Source organism: Talpa occidentalis, unplaced genomic scaffold (genome assembly GCF_014898055.3).
Source record: "Talpa occidentalis isolate TD23 unplaced genomic scaffold, MPIMG_talOcc4v2.1 talOcc4.6, whole genome shotgun sequence".
Lineage (NCBI taxonomy): Eukaryota > Metazoa > Chordata > Mammalia > Eulipotyphla > Talpidae > Talpa > Talpa occidentalis.
The window spans coordinates 94,826,710-94,845,389 of NW_023604972.1; the positions used below are offsets into that span (position 1 = coordinate 94,826,710).

General features: G+C 36.0%; 1 protein-coding gene across 4 annotated transcripts in view; it reads left to right on the top strand.

Moving 5' to 3' along the window:
* The window catches only part of MSH3 (mutS homolog 3), a 177,556-nt gene that overhangs the window by 113,149 nt on the left and 45,727 nt on the right, over positions 1 to 18,680 (top strand). For all 4 annotated transcript variants that reach the window (XR_008549251.1, XR_005128842.2, XR_008549252.1 and 1 more), the window contains exon 20: positions 12,850 to 13,007. Coding sequence is in view for 1 of the 4 variants with exons in the window: in XM_037529984.2 (XP_037385881.1) it covers positions 12,850 to 13,007 (158 nt within the window). In the remaining 3 variants the exon portion in view is untranslated. The remainder of the gene's footprint in view (positions 1 to 12,849; positions 13,008 to 18,680) is intronic.

Below are 18,680 nucleotides of genomic sequence, written 5' to 3' on the forward strand. Positions count from 1 at the left end.
TTATTGAGGATTTTTGCATCAGTGTTCATTAGGGAGATTGGCCTGTAGTTTTCCTTTTTTGTGTTGTCCTTGTTCGGTTTTGGTATTAGTGTAATGTTGGCTTCATAGCACGTGTTTGGTATTGTCCCTTCCTTCTCATTTTTTTGGAAGAGTTTGTGAAGGATAGGCACCAATTCGTCTCTGAATGTTTGGTAGAATTCATTTGTAAATCCATCAGGTCCTGGGCTTTTGTTTTTGGGGAGGTTTTTGATTACCATTTCAATTTCGCTGCTTGTAATTGGTCTGTTTAGGTGTTCTATTTCTTCTTTATCTAGCTTTGGGTGATTGTAGAGTTGTAGGAATTTGTCCATCTCCTCTAGATTGTTGAACTTGTTTCCATATAATTGTACATAGTAGTTACTGATTATTCTTTTGATTTCTGCTGTGTCCGTTGTGATTTCTCCTCTTTCATTTATGATCCTGTTTATTTGTGCTTTCTTCTTTTTTTCCTTTGTGAGCCTGGCTAGGGGTTTGTCTATTTTATTGATTTTTTTTCGAAGAACCAGCTCTTGGTTTCATTGATCTTTTGGATTGTTTTTTCAGTTTCAATTTTATTTATTTCTGCTTTGGTTTTTATTAGTTCTTTTCTTCTACTGGTTTTGGGGTTTTTTTATTGTTCTTTTTCTAGATCTTTGAGCTTCGAGATTAGGTTGTTTCTTTGAGTTCTTTCTTGTTTCTTGATGTGAGCTTCTATTGCTATATATTTTCCTCTTATTACTGCTTTTGCTGCATCCCATACATTTAGGATATTGGTGTCCTCCTTGTCATTCAATTCAAAGAATTTTTTAATTTCTTCTTTGATCTCCTCATTAGTCCAGTGGTCTTCCAGTAGTGTGGTTTTTAATCTCCATAAGGTAGGAAAGTTCCTTGCCTTCTTTTTATGGTTTATTTCTAGTTTGATGCCTTCATGGTCAGAAAAGATGGTTGGTATGATTTCAATCTTGGTGTATCTGTTGATGTTTGTCTTGTGCCCCAGTATGTGATCGATCCTGGAGAATGATCCGTGTGCGCTTGAGAAAAATGTGTACTCCGTTTTTTTGGGGTTTAGTGTTCTATAGATGTCTGTTAAGCCCAAATGCTCTAGGTCCTTATTTAGAGCTTTAGTTTCTTTACTTATTTTTTGTCTTGTTGATCTATCCATTGTTGATAGTGGTGTGTTGAAGTCTAATGGGAAGGAACTTTAATACAACTAGGAAACAATACAGGAAAGGCAAAGAATCTAGTTTCTAAATCAAGCACCCAAAGTTACCCATCCCCTCGTGGGTAAAAGTCCACCCAAGCAGGTTTGGCCTAGAGCAAGGCCCCAAAGCCTGCCACAAGTCTAAAGCATCTTCCAGTGGGGACTCACAGAAAAGCATCAGAAACAACCAGACAAGTCTGGAGGGAAAAGAGCAAAACCAAAATCAAGACAAAAACCACCATTGTCACCTCCCCATGGGTCTCTCACCCACATCTGTGTCACTCAGTCCACGACCAAAAGGCAAGTGCAGTTTCTTCATGTGTCTTGGCTCCATGCGCCTCCTCCAGGACGCCTCCTGGCTCTTCATCCTGCTTCCTTCTTCCCTCAGTCTCCTCTTCAGCTTCTTCTCTTCCTGCTCAGCCCCACCCTCCCTTGGGTGGTGCAGGGAACCTCCCCCTTTCCTGGGGACCACCCTGTTACAGTAGCATTCATTAGTTTACAGCACTGTGATTCAGAGGCATAGGAGCCGACCTCCTTAGGTGTATGCCACTAAATGTACCACCAAGACACCCTCAGTCCTCCACCACAGTCTGTTGTAGAATTTAGTGAGTCAAAAGCATTTTACTCCTTAAAAACTCAAAAGTAGTTCTTGTCTGAAACCTTTCCATTGCTACAGAATGCATTTGCAAGTAAATTATGAACTGAGGTTTATGATCAATACATTGTAACATATTCCATATATTATTTAAAAATCTTTTCTATGAAAAGTTTTAGTGACATCATAATATTAAATTTATTGGTTTCATAGTTTTTTTAATATTCCAATTGTGTATCTAATTTTTGCTATTATAAACAATTCTACATGGTTTATTACAGAATTGATTCTTAGAAGTAGAACTGGAAATAGGGACCTTTGATTCAATCAAGACTGCTTGGAACTGGGAGAGGGCTTCCCCTGCAGCCAGAGGTGAGCTGGGAAGCCCCCTCACGCCAGGCCCATCTGGCCACCAGTTGGAGCCCAGAAGGGGAACGGGCAGCAGTCACAGGGGCAGACTGCGGGCGCAGGAAAGTATGCTTCCCACTTGCCATTTTAGAATAGGGACCTTTGATTTAACTAAGACTGCTTGGAACTGGGAGAGGGCTGCCCCTGCAGCAAGAGGTGAGCTGGGAAGAACCCTCACATCAGGCCCCATCTGGCCACCAGTCGGACCGCAGAGGGGAATTGGGCAGCAGCCGCTGGGGCAGACCGCACCGCAGGCACAGGAAAATGTGCTTCCGACTCACCATTTTAGAATAGGGACCTCCAGGGCAGTCTGTGGGACTTCAAGACACACCTTTGGAATTAAACAAATGCAGAAGGAGATATTCTGTGACAGTGCCCATTAACATATTCATAGTACCACTGCCCTACTGGACTGGCATAACAGTGTTTGACTCAATTGGACCATCAGTTTCCGACATCCCAGAAAGAGCATACCAAAAAGATGCCAGCCAGTACCAGCGACACAGTGTCCCAATGCACAGGACAAATTAGAAAACAAGCAGCGGGGAAAAGAAAAACTACAAACAACCAAACAAGTCCTCAGGGAAAAGACACACCACAGAATGAAAATCACCCACCAGATTGCAACATCAGTGACTTGGAAGAACTTCTGAGCCTTCCAGAAAGAGAATTTAAAATTGTCATCATTAAAAAACTGACAGAAGTCATAAAGGAAAATGATAAGGGAAAAATAATCAATGATCAGAAGAATGAAACTGAGTCCCTAAAGAGGGAAGTGAAAGAAATACAGGAGATCAAAGGATTGATGGAGGAGCTAAAGAACTCTGGGAAAAGCAGTGATAAAAGAATAGATGAAATGGAAGAACAAATAAGTGCTCTTGAAGACACAGAAATAAAAAGAACCAAAACAGAAAAGGAAAGAGAAGTATGAATGAAAAAGAATGAAGAAAGATTTCAGGAACTGTTTGATTCCATGAGGAAAGGAAATATGAGTTATAGGAATCCCAGAAGGAGAGGAGAGAGACATAGGAACAGAGAAAATATTCAAGAAAATAATTGAAGAGAACTTTCCAAACATGAAGAAGGAGCTGAAAATAGACCTATAAGAAGCAAGAAGAACACCAAACTTCCATGATGAAAGGAAAAATACAGCAAGACACATAATAGTAAAGCTCCCAAGAATCCAAGACAAGGAAAATAATAATGAAACTGACAAGAGGGAAGAAACAGATAACATACAAAGGAAAACCAATCAGGCTGACATCACACTTCTCTGAAGAAACACTACGGGCAAGGAGAGAGTGGAGGGTCATAGTCAACAGACTCCATGACAACAAATGCTGACCAAGAATACTCTATCCAGTAAAGCTTTCCTTCCTCTATGAAGAAAGAATAAGGACCTTCCCAGGCAAACAGAAGCACCGGAATTTCATTACGACGAAATCCCTACTCCAAAAAATACTACAAGGAGGCCTAAAGCCAGAACTAACAGAGGGATGAATAAGAACGAAACAAGACTCCCCCCAAAAAAAATTATTAAAAAAAATAAGTAAATGAAACCAGAGAAAAGACAAACAAAATGGCAAATATAGATGCTAACATAGCAATATTAACCCTAAATGTAGACGGACTAAAAAGACACAGAGTCGCAGGCTGGCTTAAGAAACAAAACCCAACCTTTTGCTGTCTCCAGGAAACTCACTTAACTACAAAAGATAAAAATAGACTGAAAGTAAAAGGATGGAAAACAATCCTACAAGCAAATGGACAAAAAAAGAAGACAGGAACAGCTATACTTATATCAGATAAAACAGATTTCAACTCAAAAAGGTAAAAAGAGATGCAGATGGTCACTACATTATGATCAAGGGGACAATACTTCAAGAAGAAATAAAACTTATTAACATATACTCACCAAATGAAGGAGCACCAAAATGTATCAGACAACTATTGTCATCTCTGGAAAAGAAAATAATAAAAATCAAAGCAGAAATAAATGAAATAGAAACTAAAAAAAAAAAAAAAAAAAAATCCAAAAGATCAATGAAACCAAAAGTTGGTTCTTTGAAAAAATAAATAAAATAAACAAACCCCTAGCCAGGCTTACAAAGGAAAAACAGGAAAAAGCACAAATAAATAGAATCACAAATGAAAGAGGAGAAATCACAACAGACACAACAGAAACAGTAAAATCAAAAAAATAATCAGAAACTACTATGAACAGTTATATGCAAACAGGCTCAACAATCTAGAAGAGATGGACAAATTCCTACAACTCTACAATCACCCAAAGCTTGATAAAGAAGACATAGGACACCAAAACAGACCAATTACAAGCAGTGAAAGTGAAATGGTAATCAAAACAAAAGCCCAGGACCAGATGGACTTACAAATGAATTCTGCCAAACATTCAGAAACGAATTGGTGCCTATCCTTCACAAACTCTTTCAAAAAATTGAGAAGGAAGCGATAATACCAAATACGTTCTATGATGCCAACATTACACTAGTACCAAAACTGAGCAAGGACAACATAAATAAAGAAAACTACAGGCCAATCTCTCTAATGAACACTGATGCAAAAATCCTCAATAAAATTTTAGCTATCAGAATCCAACAATGTATCCATTAAGATAATTCACCATGACCAATTAGGATTTATTCCAGGGACAAAAGAATGGGTCAACATCTGAAAATCAGTCACTGTAATCCAACACATCAACAAAAAGGAAATACAAAAAGCGTATGATATCAATAGATGTTGAGAAAGCTTTTGACAAAGTACAACACCCATTTATGATAAAGGCCCTTGAAATTCTTGGGCTACAAGGAACATACATCAACATCATAAAGGCCATATATGACAAGCCCACAGCCAATATCATTCTCAATGGTGAAAAGCTGAAAGCATTTCCATTAAGATGTGGAACAAGAAAAGGATGTCCACTCTCACCAATGCTGTTCAATATAATACTGGAAGTCCTAGCCAGAGCAATAAAACAAGAGAAAGACATCCAAGGAATCCAAATAGGCAAGGAAGAAGTCAAACTATCACTATTCGCAGATGATATGATAATATACATAGAGAACCCCAAAAACTCCACAGAAAAACTAATTCAAGTAATCAATCAGTTCAATAACAGGATACAAAATCAACACACAAAAGTCAGTAGCCTTCCTATACACAAACAATAAATCTGAAGAAGAAATAAAAAAAAAACCATCCCTTTTATTATCAAAACAAAAAAAAAAATCAAATGCTTGGGAATAAACCTAATAAAAGAAGTAAAGGACCTATACAAAGAAAACTATAAAACACTGTTAAAAGGAATAGAAGAAGACACAAAGAAATGGAAAGACATCCCCTGCTCATGGATTGGAAGAATTAACATTCTCAAAATGGCCATCCTACCAAAAGCAATTTACAGATTCAGTGCTATGCCAATAAAAATTTCAATGACATTCTTCAAAGAAATAGAACAAATATTGATGAAATTCATATGGAGGAACCAAAAACCCCAAATAGCCAAAGCCCTCCTGAAAAATAAGAAGGGAATAGAAGCATCACACTCCAGATTTCAAACTATACTACAAAGCCATAATAAAACTGCATGGTATTGGAACAAGAACAGACAAATGGACCAATGGAACTGAATAGAAAATCCAGAAATAAACCCACAGATTTACAGCCAACTAATCTTTGACAAAGGAGCAAAGAATATGCAATGGAGCAAAGAAAGTTTGTTCAATAAATGGTGCCGGGAAAACTGGGTCACTACATGCAAAAGAATGAAGCTGACTACTACCTCACACCATACACAAAAACAGACTCAAAATGGATTAAAGAACTAGACATAAGACCTGAAAACATAAAATATATAGAAGAAAATACAGGCAAAACACTACATGACATGCACCTCAAAAATGACTTTACAGACACATCACCCAATGCAGTGATAGTGAAGGCAAAGATCAACAGCTGGGACTGTATCAAATTAAAGAGCTTCTGCACAGCAAAAGAGACAATAACCAAAATAAAGAGAAACCCCACCGACTGGGGGAAAATTTTTGCATACACTAATGATAAAGGATTGATCACAAAAATCTACAAAGAGCTGATGAGACTCAACAATAACAAAGAAAATAATCCAGTCAAAAAATGGGCAGAAGAGCTAAAAAGAAACTTCTCCAAAAAAGAAATGCAAATGGCCAAGAGGCATATGAAAAAATGTTCAACATCACTTGTCATCCGGGAAATGCAAATCCAAACTACAATGAGATACCATCTTTCACCAGTGAGAATGGCACATACAAAAAAAAACTAGCAACAACTAATGTTGGTGAGGATGTGCAAAAAAGGAACTCTCCTGCACTGCTGGTGGGAGTGCAAACTGGTCTAACCACTATGGAAAGCTGTATGGAGATTCCTCAACCTACTAATTTAGAGCTTCCATATGATCCAGCAACTCCATTCCTAGGTATTTACCCAAAGGACACAGAAACATTAATTCAAAAGGACACCTTCACCCCTATGTTTATAGCGGCACTATTTACAATAGCTAAGCTATGGAAACAACCCAAATGCCCAAAAATAGATGACTGGATCAAGAAGATGTGGTATATATACACCATGGAATATTATTCAGCAATCAAAAAAGGTAAACTCCTTTAATTTGCAGTAACATGGATGGAGCTGGCAGGGATCATGCTCAGTGAAATAAGCTAGAAAGAAAAAGAAATACCGGATGGTGTCACTCATAGCAGGAATTTAGAAATCCTAAATAAGGGACCAGGAAAAAGACTAATTATAATAAAGAAAAAATCAAAATCAACAAGCAGCTATAAGCCAAAGAGACACCACGAGGGGTGGGGGATTGTATGGGGAATATAACCAAAATGAAAATGCATACATTGTGCAAAAATTAAAATTGATGTAAAAATTATATAAAATAAAATATATTAAACATTAAAAAAAAGAAGTAGAACTGGTTGCTCAAAAAGCTCATGGTAGAAAATTTGGAGAGCTAGAAAATAAAATGCTCATAGAGAAAAGAAGTCATCAATAGTATCATAATTTAGTGCTAACTACCAATAATTTTGGATTTTCCTTTTTATTCATGATGTTTATTGTTGTTCATTGAGTAAATAATTTCTTTTAAAATTATTTATTCGAGTGGCATGTTTAATTAGACCAAACCTAATTTTTCAGACAATACAGATGTTGTTTGTTAAAAATATAGACCCCTACTAAGTTTTAAGTCATCTTTCTGGTCCATAGAACTTTATTTATTTATTTATTTATTTTAAAGTTTAGGGAGTGTTTTTTTTTTTTTATTTTTTAGTGTTGGTTGCAAAAATGTTCTCCCGGTTGGTGGGGTTTCTCTTAGTTTTTGTTATTGTCTCTTTTGCCGTGCAGAAGCTCTTTAATTTGATGTAGTCCCAGCTGTTTATCTTTGCCTTCACTATCACTGCTTTGGGTGATGTGTCTGTAAAGATGTCTTTGATGTGCAAATCATGTAGTGTTTCGCCTATATTTCCTTCTATATATTTTATGGTTTCAGGTCTTATGTCTACTTCTTTAATCCATTTTGAGTTGATGTCCGAAAATCAATCAACGTTATCCAACACATCAACAAAAAGAAATATAAAAACCATATGATAATATCAATAGATGCTGAGAAAGCTTTCGACAAAGTGCAACACCCATTCATGATAAAAGCCCTTGAAATTCTCGGGATACAAGGAACATACCTCAACATCATAAAGGCCATCTATGACAAGCCAACAGCCAGTATCATTCTCAATGGTGAAAAGCTGAAAGCAATTCCATTAAGATCTGGAACAAGACAAGGATGTCCACTCTCACCACTGCTTTTCAATATAATACTGGAAGTCCTAGCCAGAGCAATAAGACAAGAGAAAGACATCCAAGGAATCCAAATAGGAAAAGAAGAAGTCAAACTATCACTATTTGCAGATGATATGATAATATACATAGAGAACCCCAAAAAGTCCACAGAAAAACTAATTCAACTCATCAATCAGTTCAGTAAAGTGGCAGGATACAAAATCAACACGCAAAAGTCAGTAGCCTTCCTATACACAAACAATAAATCTGAAGAAGAAGAAATCAAAAAAATCATCCCTTTTTTATTGAAACAAAAAAAATCAAATATTTGGGAATAAATCTAACAAAAGAGGTAAAGGACCTATACAAAGAAAACTATAAAACACTGTTAAAAGAAATAGAAGAAGACACAAAGAAATGGAAAGACATCCCCTGCTCATGGATTGGAAGAATAAACATTATTAAAATGGCCATCCTTCCAAAAGCAATATACAGATTCAATGCTATTCCAATCAAAATTTCAATGTCATTCTTCAAAGAAATAGAACAATTATTGATGAAATTCATATGGAATCACCAAAAACCCCGAATAGCCAAAGCTCTCCTGAAAAAAAAAAAAGAAGGGAATGGAGGCATCACACTCCCAGACTTCAAACTATACTACAAAGCCATAATCATCAAAACTGCATGGTACTGGAACAAGAACAGACATACAGACCAATGGAATCGAATAGAAAATCCAGAAATAAACCCACAGATTTATGGTCAACTAACCTTTGACAAAGGAGCAAAGACTATGCATTGGAGCAAAGAAAGTTTGTTCAATAAATGGTGCTGGGAAAACTGGGTCGCTACATGCAAAAGAATGAAGCTTGACCACTACCTCACACCATACACAAAAATCAACTCAAAATGGATTAAAGAACTAGACATAAGACATAGAACTTTAAAGTGATAATGAATCTATACTTTAGTGTTAGGAGACTGCTTAGAGTAATTTTGTCTTTTTTCAATTTCAGTTTGATGACTTTGATAACCAAAGAGTCTTAATTTTAATGAAGTTGAATGTATCTGTCTATTCCATATGAATGGTGCCTTACTTAGGAAATTCTTTTCTGTCTCCAAGGATATAAAGATATTCATATATAATTTTTTATAAATATTTTAAAGCTTTACTTTAGACTGAGATCTTTCATGAAGTAACTCAAAACTTATTTTTATATATGGTGTGAGGTGGAATTCTAATCCCATCTTTCCTATGGGTAATCAGTTGTCTAGCTCCATTTCAAATCTTTCCTTTTCCCTTCAGAATTATTTCTACCACATTATTTCTGCAGAATTATTTCTACCTCATGCTAAGTTTCCATATTTTAACAGAACTATTTTGGACTTTTGTCATTTTTTACTATGCAGGCTTTTTTTGTCCCTGAGCTAAAATCACATAGTCTTATTTACTATGATTCTTTATATCTGATAGAGAAAATTCTCCTCATTTATTCTTCTAATCAAACTGAGTTCTTTAGTTTGAAATTGAGCCTTGAATTTTCCTTAGCATTTGTTGTTCTATTTCATTTTATTATCAACTTATTCTGGCCTTTGAGAGGTGGAACTAGGATTTTCATTTGATTTGGATTGACCCTGTATATCAGTTTGAGGGAAAGTTGACATCTTTATGATTGTTTATGACACATAAATTTTTCCTGCATAAATATTTGTTTTGGTTTGCTTTAAGTCGTTAGAAAAAATTTAGATTTCCATAAAGGGTTTTTACATCTCTTACCATATTTATTAGTCAGTGTTCTTTTTTTGTTACATTGATCATGCCAATTTTATAATTATATTTCTAAATTATTTGTTGTTCTTATAGAAAATTGATTTCTTAGAAGTTCTTTATAAAACTAAATACTGATCTTTTATTGATTAAACAATCTGTTGTTGATTAAATATAATGCAAATTTCTTTATTTCTTTTTCCCTTTTATGGCTTGTCTTCACTCTTTATATCTTTTGTTTTACAGAAGTTTTAATTTTTGTATGGTTGAATCTTTGAATATTTGTATTTGAGGATTACGAACTTTGTATTTCTCAAGCACTCTAAATGTTTGTATATTATTGGATTGATTTATCAATATTTTTAAAGTATCATGTATATATTTATAGGTGAAATTGCCTTTAGTGTTTCTTGTCAGGGTTTGATATGTAGATTATATTGGCCTTCTGAAATAATCTGGAAAGAGTTTCTTTTGTTTTCTGGGAAGTTTTTTTTTGTTTTTTTTTTTTGTTTTGTTTTTTTTTTTTTAAAGATTGATGCTATATCTTACATGTGTGAAAGAATTCATTGGGGAATTTATCTGTGTTTGAAGTTTCTCTTGTGAAAGGGTTTTTAATTGCAAATTTAACTTCTTTAATAGAAATAAGATTATTTTGATTTTCTATTTTTGACTCATTTTTGCCATTTTTCTAAAAAGAAATTTGTTCACTTTATTTAAATTTCAAAGTATTTAGTCATGCTAAATTTTTGGTTGTTTATAATAGGCTTATTATTTCTAAGTCTGTAGGAAAATTAGTTTTGATTATTAGTATTATCATTCTATTTTCCCACATTTCTTTCCTTGCTCTTACTCTGCTGGGCTGGTTTTTGTGTTTCCAAGAAACACAGGTTCATGTAAGTTCTTACAAGTAATGGAGATTCATTAGGCTCATTACAGAGCCACATGTGACCATTAGAAAAAGGAATCACACAGGAAGAACAAGATCTTTAGCACAGCTTGGCCTTCGGGAAACTGGAAATGTTTGCTTAATTAGGATGTGAGACTGCTTTAGAGATGGAGCAGATTTCTTTATTCCTCAGTAGTAAGACTTTAAAATGTTTTATTTTGATAGCTCATTGTTTGCTTGAAGTTTTCAACTCCTATTTTTTCTTTTCCTTCATTACTAACCACCCTCTTTTCTTATTCTGTATAACTTTTCTTCATACCTTTTGTTTCCTTGTAACTTCTTACTTATGGTTCCTATTACCCTGTGGCTTTGTTCAGTTTTCTATTTATTTATGCATACAAGAACTGGGGTGTAGGCCAGAGGTGCAGGTGGTAAGAGGATTTACCAGAGACAGAATGGGGAGCAGAACAGGTGGATCTACTGAAATACACTGCTGAGAGGACAAATAGGCAAGACAGGAGAGGTCTGTTGCTCCAGGGGGGTTAGCTCCCTGGCCAGGGATTGAACTTATGCTGCAGTGGCTGGCGATAGCTTGATAGTATTGAGACTGAACCCCTGCACCACCAGAAAGGCCCTCAAAAAAGCTTTTATCTGGAGCCTCCTCCTAGATCATTGTTTAATAATGAGGTGGCTACTCTTGACTGTTCAGGTATTGCCAATGTTGTGGGTTCACACAGTACCCACATTGAGCCCTCTATAGAGGGCTGTAGTTGGGCAGTTACCTAGGACGAGTCTGTGCATGGCAAGTACTATAAGTGATTAATACAGGCAAGTTATAGAAATTGTCATTACCAGTTTTTTTTTAACTCTTCTGCCTCCTTCACATTCTCTGGTGAAATGCCTGTGAATAACTTAGTGTTGATAAAACTGTTTGGGGGAAAGGATGTTTGTTCTGAATAAACTCACAAGTAGATTTTATGGACCCCACCCCCAGCCAGACCAGAGATCCAAGACACCAAGCACTACAGATTCCATAATGTCATTGCCACCAAAGGGAGGATTACTGGAAACTGAGGGTGGAGTTAAGCAGCCAGGTTTGTTATATGTAGGCCTTGGGGGTCCTTGGTTTTTCTGCTGGCTTTCAGCATGCTATTGTGGTTCCAGCTGAACCAAACTGGGAAGATGCATTCACCAATTTATCTCTCTCTCTTTCTCCCTTGAGTCACTCATTTCTTCATTTCCCCTTTTTGTAAATAAAGTCTTTATTAACCTTTTTGTGTATGCCTACAGTTGAGTCTCGTTATAAGTCCCTGTTAAGCACGTGGGTGAGAACCCAGAGTCAGGCCAACCCATTTCACATTGGGGTTGCCCTGTAACAAAACCAGTATCTAGAATTTGCATTCTAACTTTCTTTAGCTTTCACCCATCTCTAACTGAAAAAAATTCATGTGCTGCCAACTCAAATTAGGGCCTTGGGCAATTAGCTATACTAATCTGTACCTCTATAGCTTAAGGTAGACAGATGGAAATTGATAGTAGCTATCTTGTTCAGGTTGTTTCTTTTTTCCTTTTTTATATCCTGAAACAGTCAAGTGTGCTGCTAAGAATTCACTTTTATGCAATTGTATAGCTCAAATTGAATACAGAGGTTTTCTTTCCTCTCTGATGCTTAATTAGTGATATATTTGAGTATCACAAATCAATTTTTTCCTAATGAATTTCCATTTGTGTAATAAATTTTAGATGCTATATAAAAGCCCTTCTGGGATCATGCTCAGCGAAATAAGCCAGAAAGAAAAAGAAAAATACCGGATGGTCTCACTCATAGCAGGAATTTTAGAAAACCTAAATAAGGGACCAGGAAAAAGACTAATTATAATAAAGAAAAAATCAAAATCAACAAGCAACTATAAACGAGAGACACACTACGGGGGAAGGGGGGGAGAGGAGGGATTAGGGTCAAAATAAGGGGGGTAGGAATTGTATGGGGAATATAACCAAAATGAAAATGCATACATTGTGCAAAAATGAAAAATGATGTAAGAATTATACAAAATAAAATAAATTTAAAAAAAATAAAAGCCCTTCTGGTACAGTAAGTGACATTGCTTTTTAATTTTTAGGGAGACTCAAAAAGAGTAATGATAATTACTGGACCAAACATGGGTGGAAAGAGCTCCTATATAAAACAAGTTGCATTGATTACTATCATGGCTCAGATTGGCTCCTATGTTCCTGCAGAGGAAGCAACAATTGGAATTGTGGATGGCATTTTCACAAGGTAAAACTTAGTTCTATTTGAATATATTTCAGGAAATAAGTGCACATTTTTATTTTATATACATATTTAGGTGGATAGTTCTGCTTTTAAAATATTTAGAGCTTGGGAGCTTAAGGTATATTTATATCAGTATATTGTGATATACTCATCAGTGAAATATCTAGATACATATTTACAAGGATCATTAACATCTTTGAATATGTATCATTGAAATAAGATCTATTGTTTGTTCTCCTGATAAATGCAAAATAAACCTCATTCAACTTTTTAGACTCAGTAATTTTTAGAAAAGCGATGAATTATTTAGTCTGGTCTTAAAAAAAAAAAGTTGGCTTCTAGGCATAATTTATTTCTATTTAGGTCAACTGCATATTTACTTTTGGTGGTCCCTGGTTAATTTTCATGTTGTGCTACCCATGTAAGTGCTGTCTTATAGCACCCAGCTTCAGGGATGTTGTGCACTCAGAATGGCACCAGTTGTTTATTTGAGAGGGAGTTGGATGATAATAGCCATTCAAATGCTCAAATTAAATTATTTTATTTATTTGCTTTTGATTGTGTGGGATGATGATAACTGACTTGTTGCCCACTTTAACTCAGGAAATTGAGCACTTACTGTGGAATATTTATATTCTATTTAAATATGTCTATATATGTATATATGTGTGTGTATACATACTCATATACACACACATATACACACATATTTCTTGATCAGGAAAAAAAATTTGAATCAGTGCTTATCTTCTACTTGGTAGTAAATACTAAAACCATGTGATAGCGATGTTTTACTGAATGAGTAGGCTATTTGAAATCCTTTTGACATCAGCAATGTTGCCTTATGATTCCGTGGTTTATTTATCGATGGTACTGTGCCTAGCAATTAAAGGAAATATCTCGTTTCATCTTTTTTTTTAAGATTTATTTATTTATACAAAAACTGGGGTACAGGCCAGATGTGCAGGAGGGTGAGAGGATTCACCAGAGACAGAGTGGGGGACAGAACAGGCAGGCTGACTGAAATACACTGCTGAGGGGAGCAGCAGGCGAGACAGGAGAAGTCTGCCATGCCATGTGGCATTCTCACCAGCCAGCTGGGATCGAACCAGTTGCGGACAGCTTCACAGCGTGGTGCTTAACCACCTGCACCACCAGAGAGGCCTTCATTTCATCTTTTTTATGGAAAAGTAGTGGTGTGAATTTAACCTTACACAGTCATCTTAGGGGTTTAGTTTGGTTTAAAGTGTAGATCCCGGGCAGAGTCCCTGAGTGTACCGACCCTGGAGAAACCATTATAATAGATATAATGAACAGGATCCTTGGATTCCATATTTAAGAGCTTCTGCAAGTGGGCCTCCCTGGTGGTGTAGGGGTTAAGTCTCAGTGCTGTCATACTATCACCTCTGCTGCCTGAGTTCCATCTCCCCCTTAACTCTCCCACTCCCCACCCCAAGCTGACCTACATGGCACGGAAGACTCACCTGCCTCACCTGCTGCTCCCCTCAGCCATTTTATTTCAATAGACCTGCAGATCTGCCTGTTCTGCTCCCACGCTGTCTCTGGCGAATCCTCTCATCCCCTGCACCTCTGGCCTATATCCCAGTTATTATATGCATAAATAAATAAAAATAAATCTTTAAAAAAAAAAGAATCTCTGCAAGTGACTCTGAAGCATGTCTAGATTTAGGATCCATTGTTCAGTTTCAACTCCTGTCATTTTATAGAAGGAAAAACAGAATCAGAGAAACCGAGATTTCTCCTGGTTCATATTTACTGCCCAAGTTCAATTATAAGGATGTGCCATCTAGTTGTGTTGAGTTCCTCTCTATTAATCTGATTAATTTTATCCCTGATGACTGATTAATCTTATTTTTCCTTTGACAACTTGCATTATTTGTAGTTTACACAGTTATAATTAAGGTTAAGAAAGAACATTTGGGGCCTCCCCGGTGGTGCAGCGCCGGGTCCATCCCCGGTTCGATCCCCGGCTGCCGGGTGAGGGTCCCACATGGCACGCAGACCTTTCCTGCCGCCCCCTGCTCCCCTCAGCAGTGTATTTCGTCACTCTGCCTGTTCTGTCTCCTCTGGCTCTGGTGAATTCTCTCACCCTCCCGCGCTTCTGCTGTACCCAGTGCTTGTATAAATAAATCTTAAAAAAAAAAAGAAGAGGGCCTCCCCGGTGGCGCAGCGGTTGAGCGCTGGGTTGCGAAGCTGCCTGCGGCCTCTGCGGCGCCGGTTCGATCCCCGGCTGCTCCCCGGCCACCGGAGGAGGGTCCCACATGGCGCGCAGACCTCTCCTGCTGCCCACTGCTCCCCTCAGCAGTGTACTTCGGTCCTTCTGCCTGCTCTGCTCCCCGCTCTGGCTCTGGTGAATTCTCTCGCCCTCCCGCGCTTCTGACTGTACCCAGTGCATGTATAAACAAAACAAACAAAGAAACCAGCAAACAAATAAATAAAGCATGCCTCTATAAAAAAAAAAAAAAAAAAAAAAAGAAGAAGAAAGAACATTTGTCTGTTAATTATTTTCCTTTCAAATTCATGGGACTTTCCAACAGAGTGGACCAGTAGATGTGTGAATGATTTGCACAGTCAGCACATCTACCAAAGGATTTCCTTTGGTACAACACCTCTGTCTTTCACAGTGGTCTGCATGTGCTTTCTAGGTGGGTTTAGTTTACATGGTACATGTGAGCCAGTTGAAGTTTGTCTTGTCCCTAAATTGCTGTCTTGATTCTCAGCAATGTTCCCATTGAAATCAAAAGGTTGCTGTAGTATTTTTCACTTGGTTGTATTTGCAGCTAAGTGTTATAGCTTTTATAAATTGATTATAATACTGTTCTCTGATCTGATTGCAACTGGTGTAAAAAAAAAAAACAGTTATACAGGAGAAAGAAACCTTTTTCTTGTCTATTATATAATTTCATTCCTGCTAGTTTATATATACACTATAGATAGGAGAAAGCTGGTTTATTTAAACTGGTAATTACCATTATTTTGCTTTGTTTCAATGTAATGATACAATAAAATATTCTTCAGTATATCATTGGTGGTTTTTCAAATTAGTGTGTTTTTTAATTTGCACAGTAATGCTTTTTCATTGTGCAGAATATGAAACTATGTTGTTGTGCAAAATATAAACCTACAGAAAAGCTCAAAAAAGGAAAAAAGATTAAACCGTTCGTAATTCCACCACCTGGATGTCATTGTTGTTTATGTATATAACCTTCTAGGCTTTTTTAAAAAATGCACACATGTGGTGCTAAATTAAATCTCTTGTAATTTCAGTCCATTTCCAGTCAACATTTATTTTTAATTACATTCAGCACATGTCTACTGCTTCACATTTTTATGCCTTTTAATGAAGTATTTATATCTTTTAATAACTTTTAATAACTGATAATTCTTTTGCAGCTTTTTCTTTTCTTGTACTTTAACTTTTTTGTTTTTTTTCTTCCTTACACTAACCTTCTCACAAGTTATTTGTTATTTTTTTTTGTAAAATTTATATAATACACAAAAAGCCATAAAACCTGGACATCCACACTGGACAGAATTCTGCAAACGTTTTAGCAAAGTGAAGTGAATAAGAACAACTTTAACTTCAAAAAGAAGGCAAAATAAGACCCCTCCTATGCAAAGACCTTAAATGACAGATATGGTATAATTCTGCTTATATGAGAAGCCTAGAACAGCCAAATTCATAGAAACGGTAAAATAGAAGTTACAATGTAAAAGAGAGAATTGGGCATTGGTTCAAATGGGTACAGAGTTTCTGATTTGAGATGATGAAAAAGTTCTGGTAATTGATGATAATGATGACTGCACAGCATTTTTTGAGCATGCTACTGAATTGTATACCCAAAAGATGTAAATGGTAAATTTTTACATTTTGCCACATTTTTTAAAGCATTCAAAGATGTCAAAACATAATGTCACATAATAATTGCCTCTATTAACAATTTTGCTACTTAAGCAACAGTTATTTATTCAAATGAAACACCCTTGCAGTATTCTCCCTCATGCTAGTATTTTCTGTGCTTAAATAAAGTCCAGGGATTATGATTTAAGCAACAGATTTAGAAACATTTGTGATTTAGGAACACCTACAATGTTACCTCAGAATAACAAGATCTCATAAAAACAAACTCTTGTTCAAATTCTGGTGAAAGTGTTCTTGATTTTAGAAACTGACTGAAAAACCTAATTTTTTTTCCCTTCAGTAATGTTTTATTAAGCTTCATTGACCTATGTAAGGGTCATAGGCAAGGAGGAGTAGGGGGATTAGAAAGATTAGTCAATTGCCACTCCTAAAAATATCTGAGTGATTTTGTCTTCTTAACACGTAACTGTAACCTGTCTACCCAGAGCAAACTAAGATGAAACCTAAAGAATGTATTTTACATTTTTTCTACATTTGAATGTATATGCAGACAGAATAATAATGGCATGTGTTCTGGAATTTCTTAAGTCTCTAGCTTGTTAATGATAGAAAATTTTGTAATCATTCTCCAGTACAGTGTCTTACAAATACTTGTTAAGATAATAAAGCATAAACTTTTTGTCGACTTATACTGCCTTGCTTCTAAAACTTACAGGCAGTTTCCTAGGATATATTCCATATCGTAGGATAATAGAAGAGTATTAAGCTTTCTAAAGACATTGGATCAAAGGGAAATAAGGATGAAAACATAAGGTAAAGTCAGGTTGCTAACTGTATTATAAGGTGTTAATCAGTTGTAACCAAGATGAAAAGGAAAAGTTGTTTGGTGATAAAATTCTGTGTCCATCAGAATCATACGAAGTCATTATTTTGCTGATATTCGTTGGAAAAGTAAATCATATATTTTAAAGAAATTGACACAAAATATTTTTATCATTAAACAGTTCCCATGTTTACATTTCATACTTACCTAGTAGCCTCAATGACTCAAATGTACCATTATTTCTTTACTGGGCAACATTGCTACTTGATCATCAGGTGCCACAGTAAAATGGAATTGTCACAGAAAACGTGTTGGTTCCTAATACAGTAACATTCAAAATGTTCCAATTATCCCCCTCTGGATGGGGAAAGGGGCCCGATCAAATCAACATTCTTTAATCTGCGGAGTTAAGTTTCCTTGTAAACTTTTATTTGAACAAACGATTGAACAGTTAAAATATACAGAAAAAAAAATTAAGGGAAAAGAGAGTAACTCTGTGTAGACGGATCACCTCTTGGTGTCTGCAGCTCATCTCTTTCAGACAATTCTGTAGGAAAGGTTGACTTGGTAGTCACCAGTGATAAAATCTGAGTTGGGAAGTGCGTGGCCTGTCAGTCTTGTCAGTTAAGAAGGCCTTGACACCATTAACTAGAGCAGTTTGAATAAGCAAAAAGACAATAGCATATAAAAACAATTATACTGCACTAGTCTGAATTTGACTCAACCAGTAATAATGTAAGTAGGTTATTGTGAACAATAAAAATTGGAATTTTTAAACTGCAGTGTTTTTAACTGGAATATACAAAGAAATATTGATGAGATTGTATCAGTTTTTAATTGTCAGGTATCACATGAAGCTATAAAAAGATAAGTTTTGATATCCCATTAAAATTAAGCTTTTCTCTTAAAACTGTATATTTTATATTTTTAGGATAAACTCAGCAACAATGTGCAAGGTAACCCTAGTTAT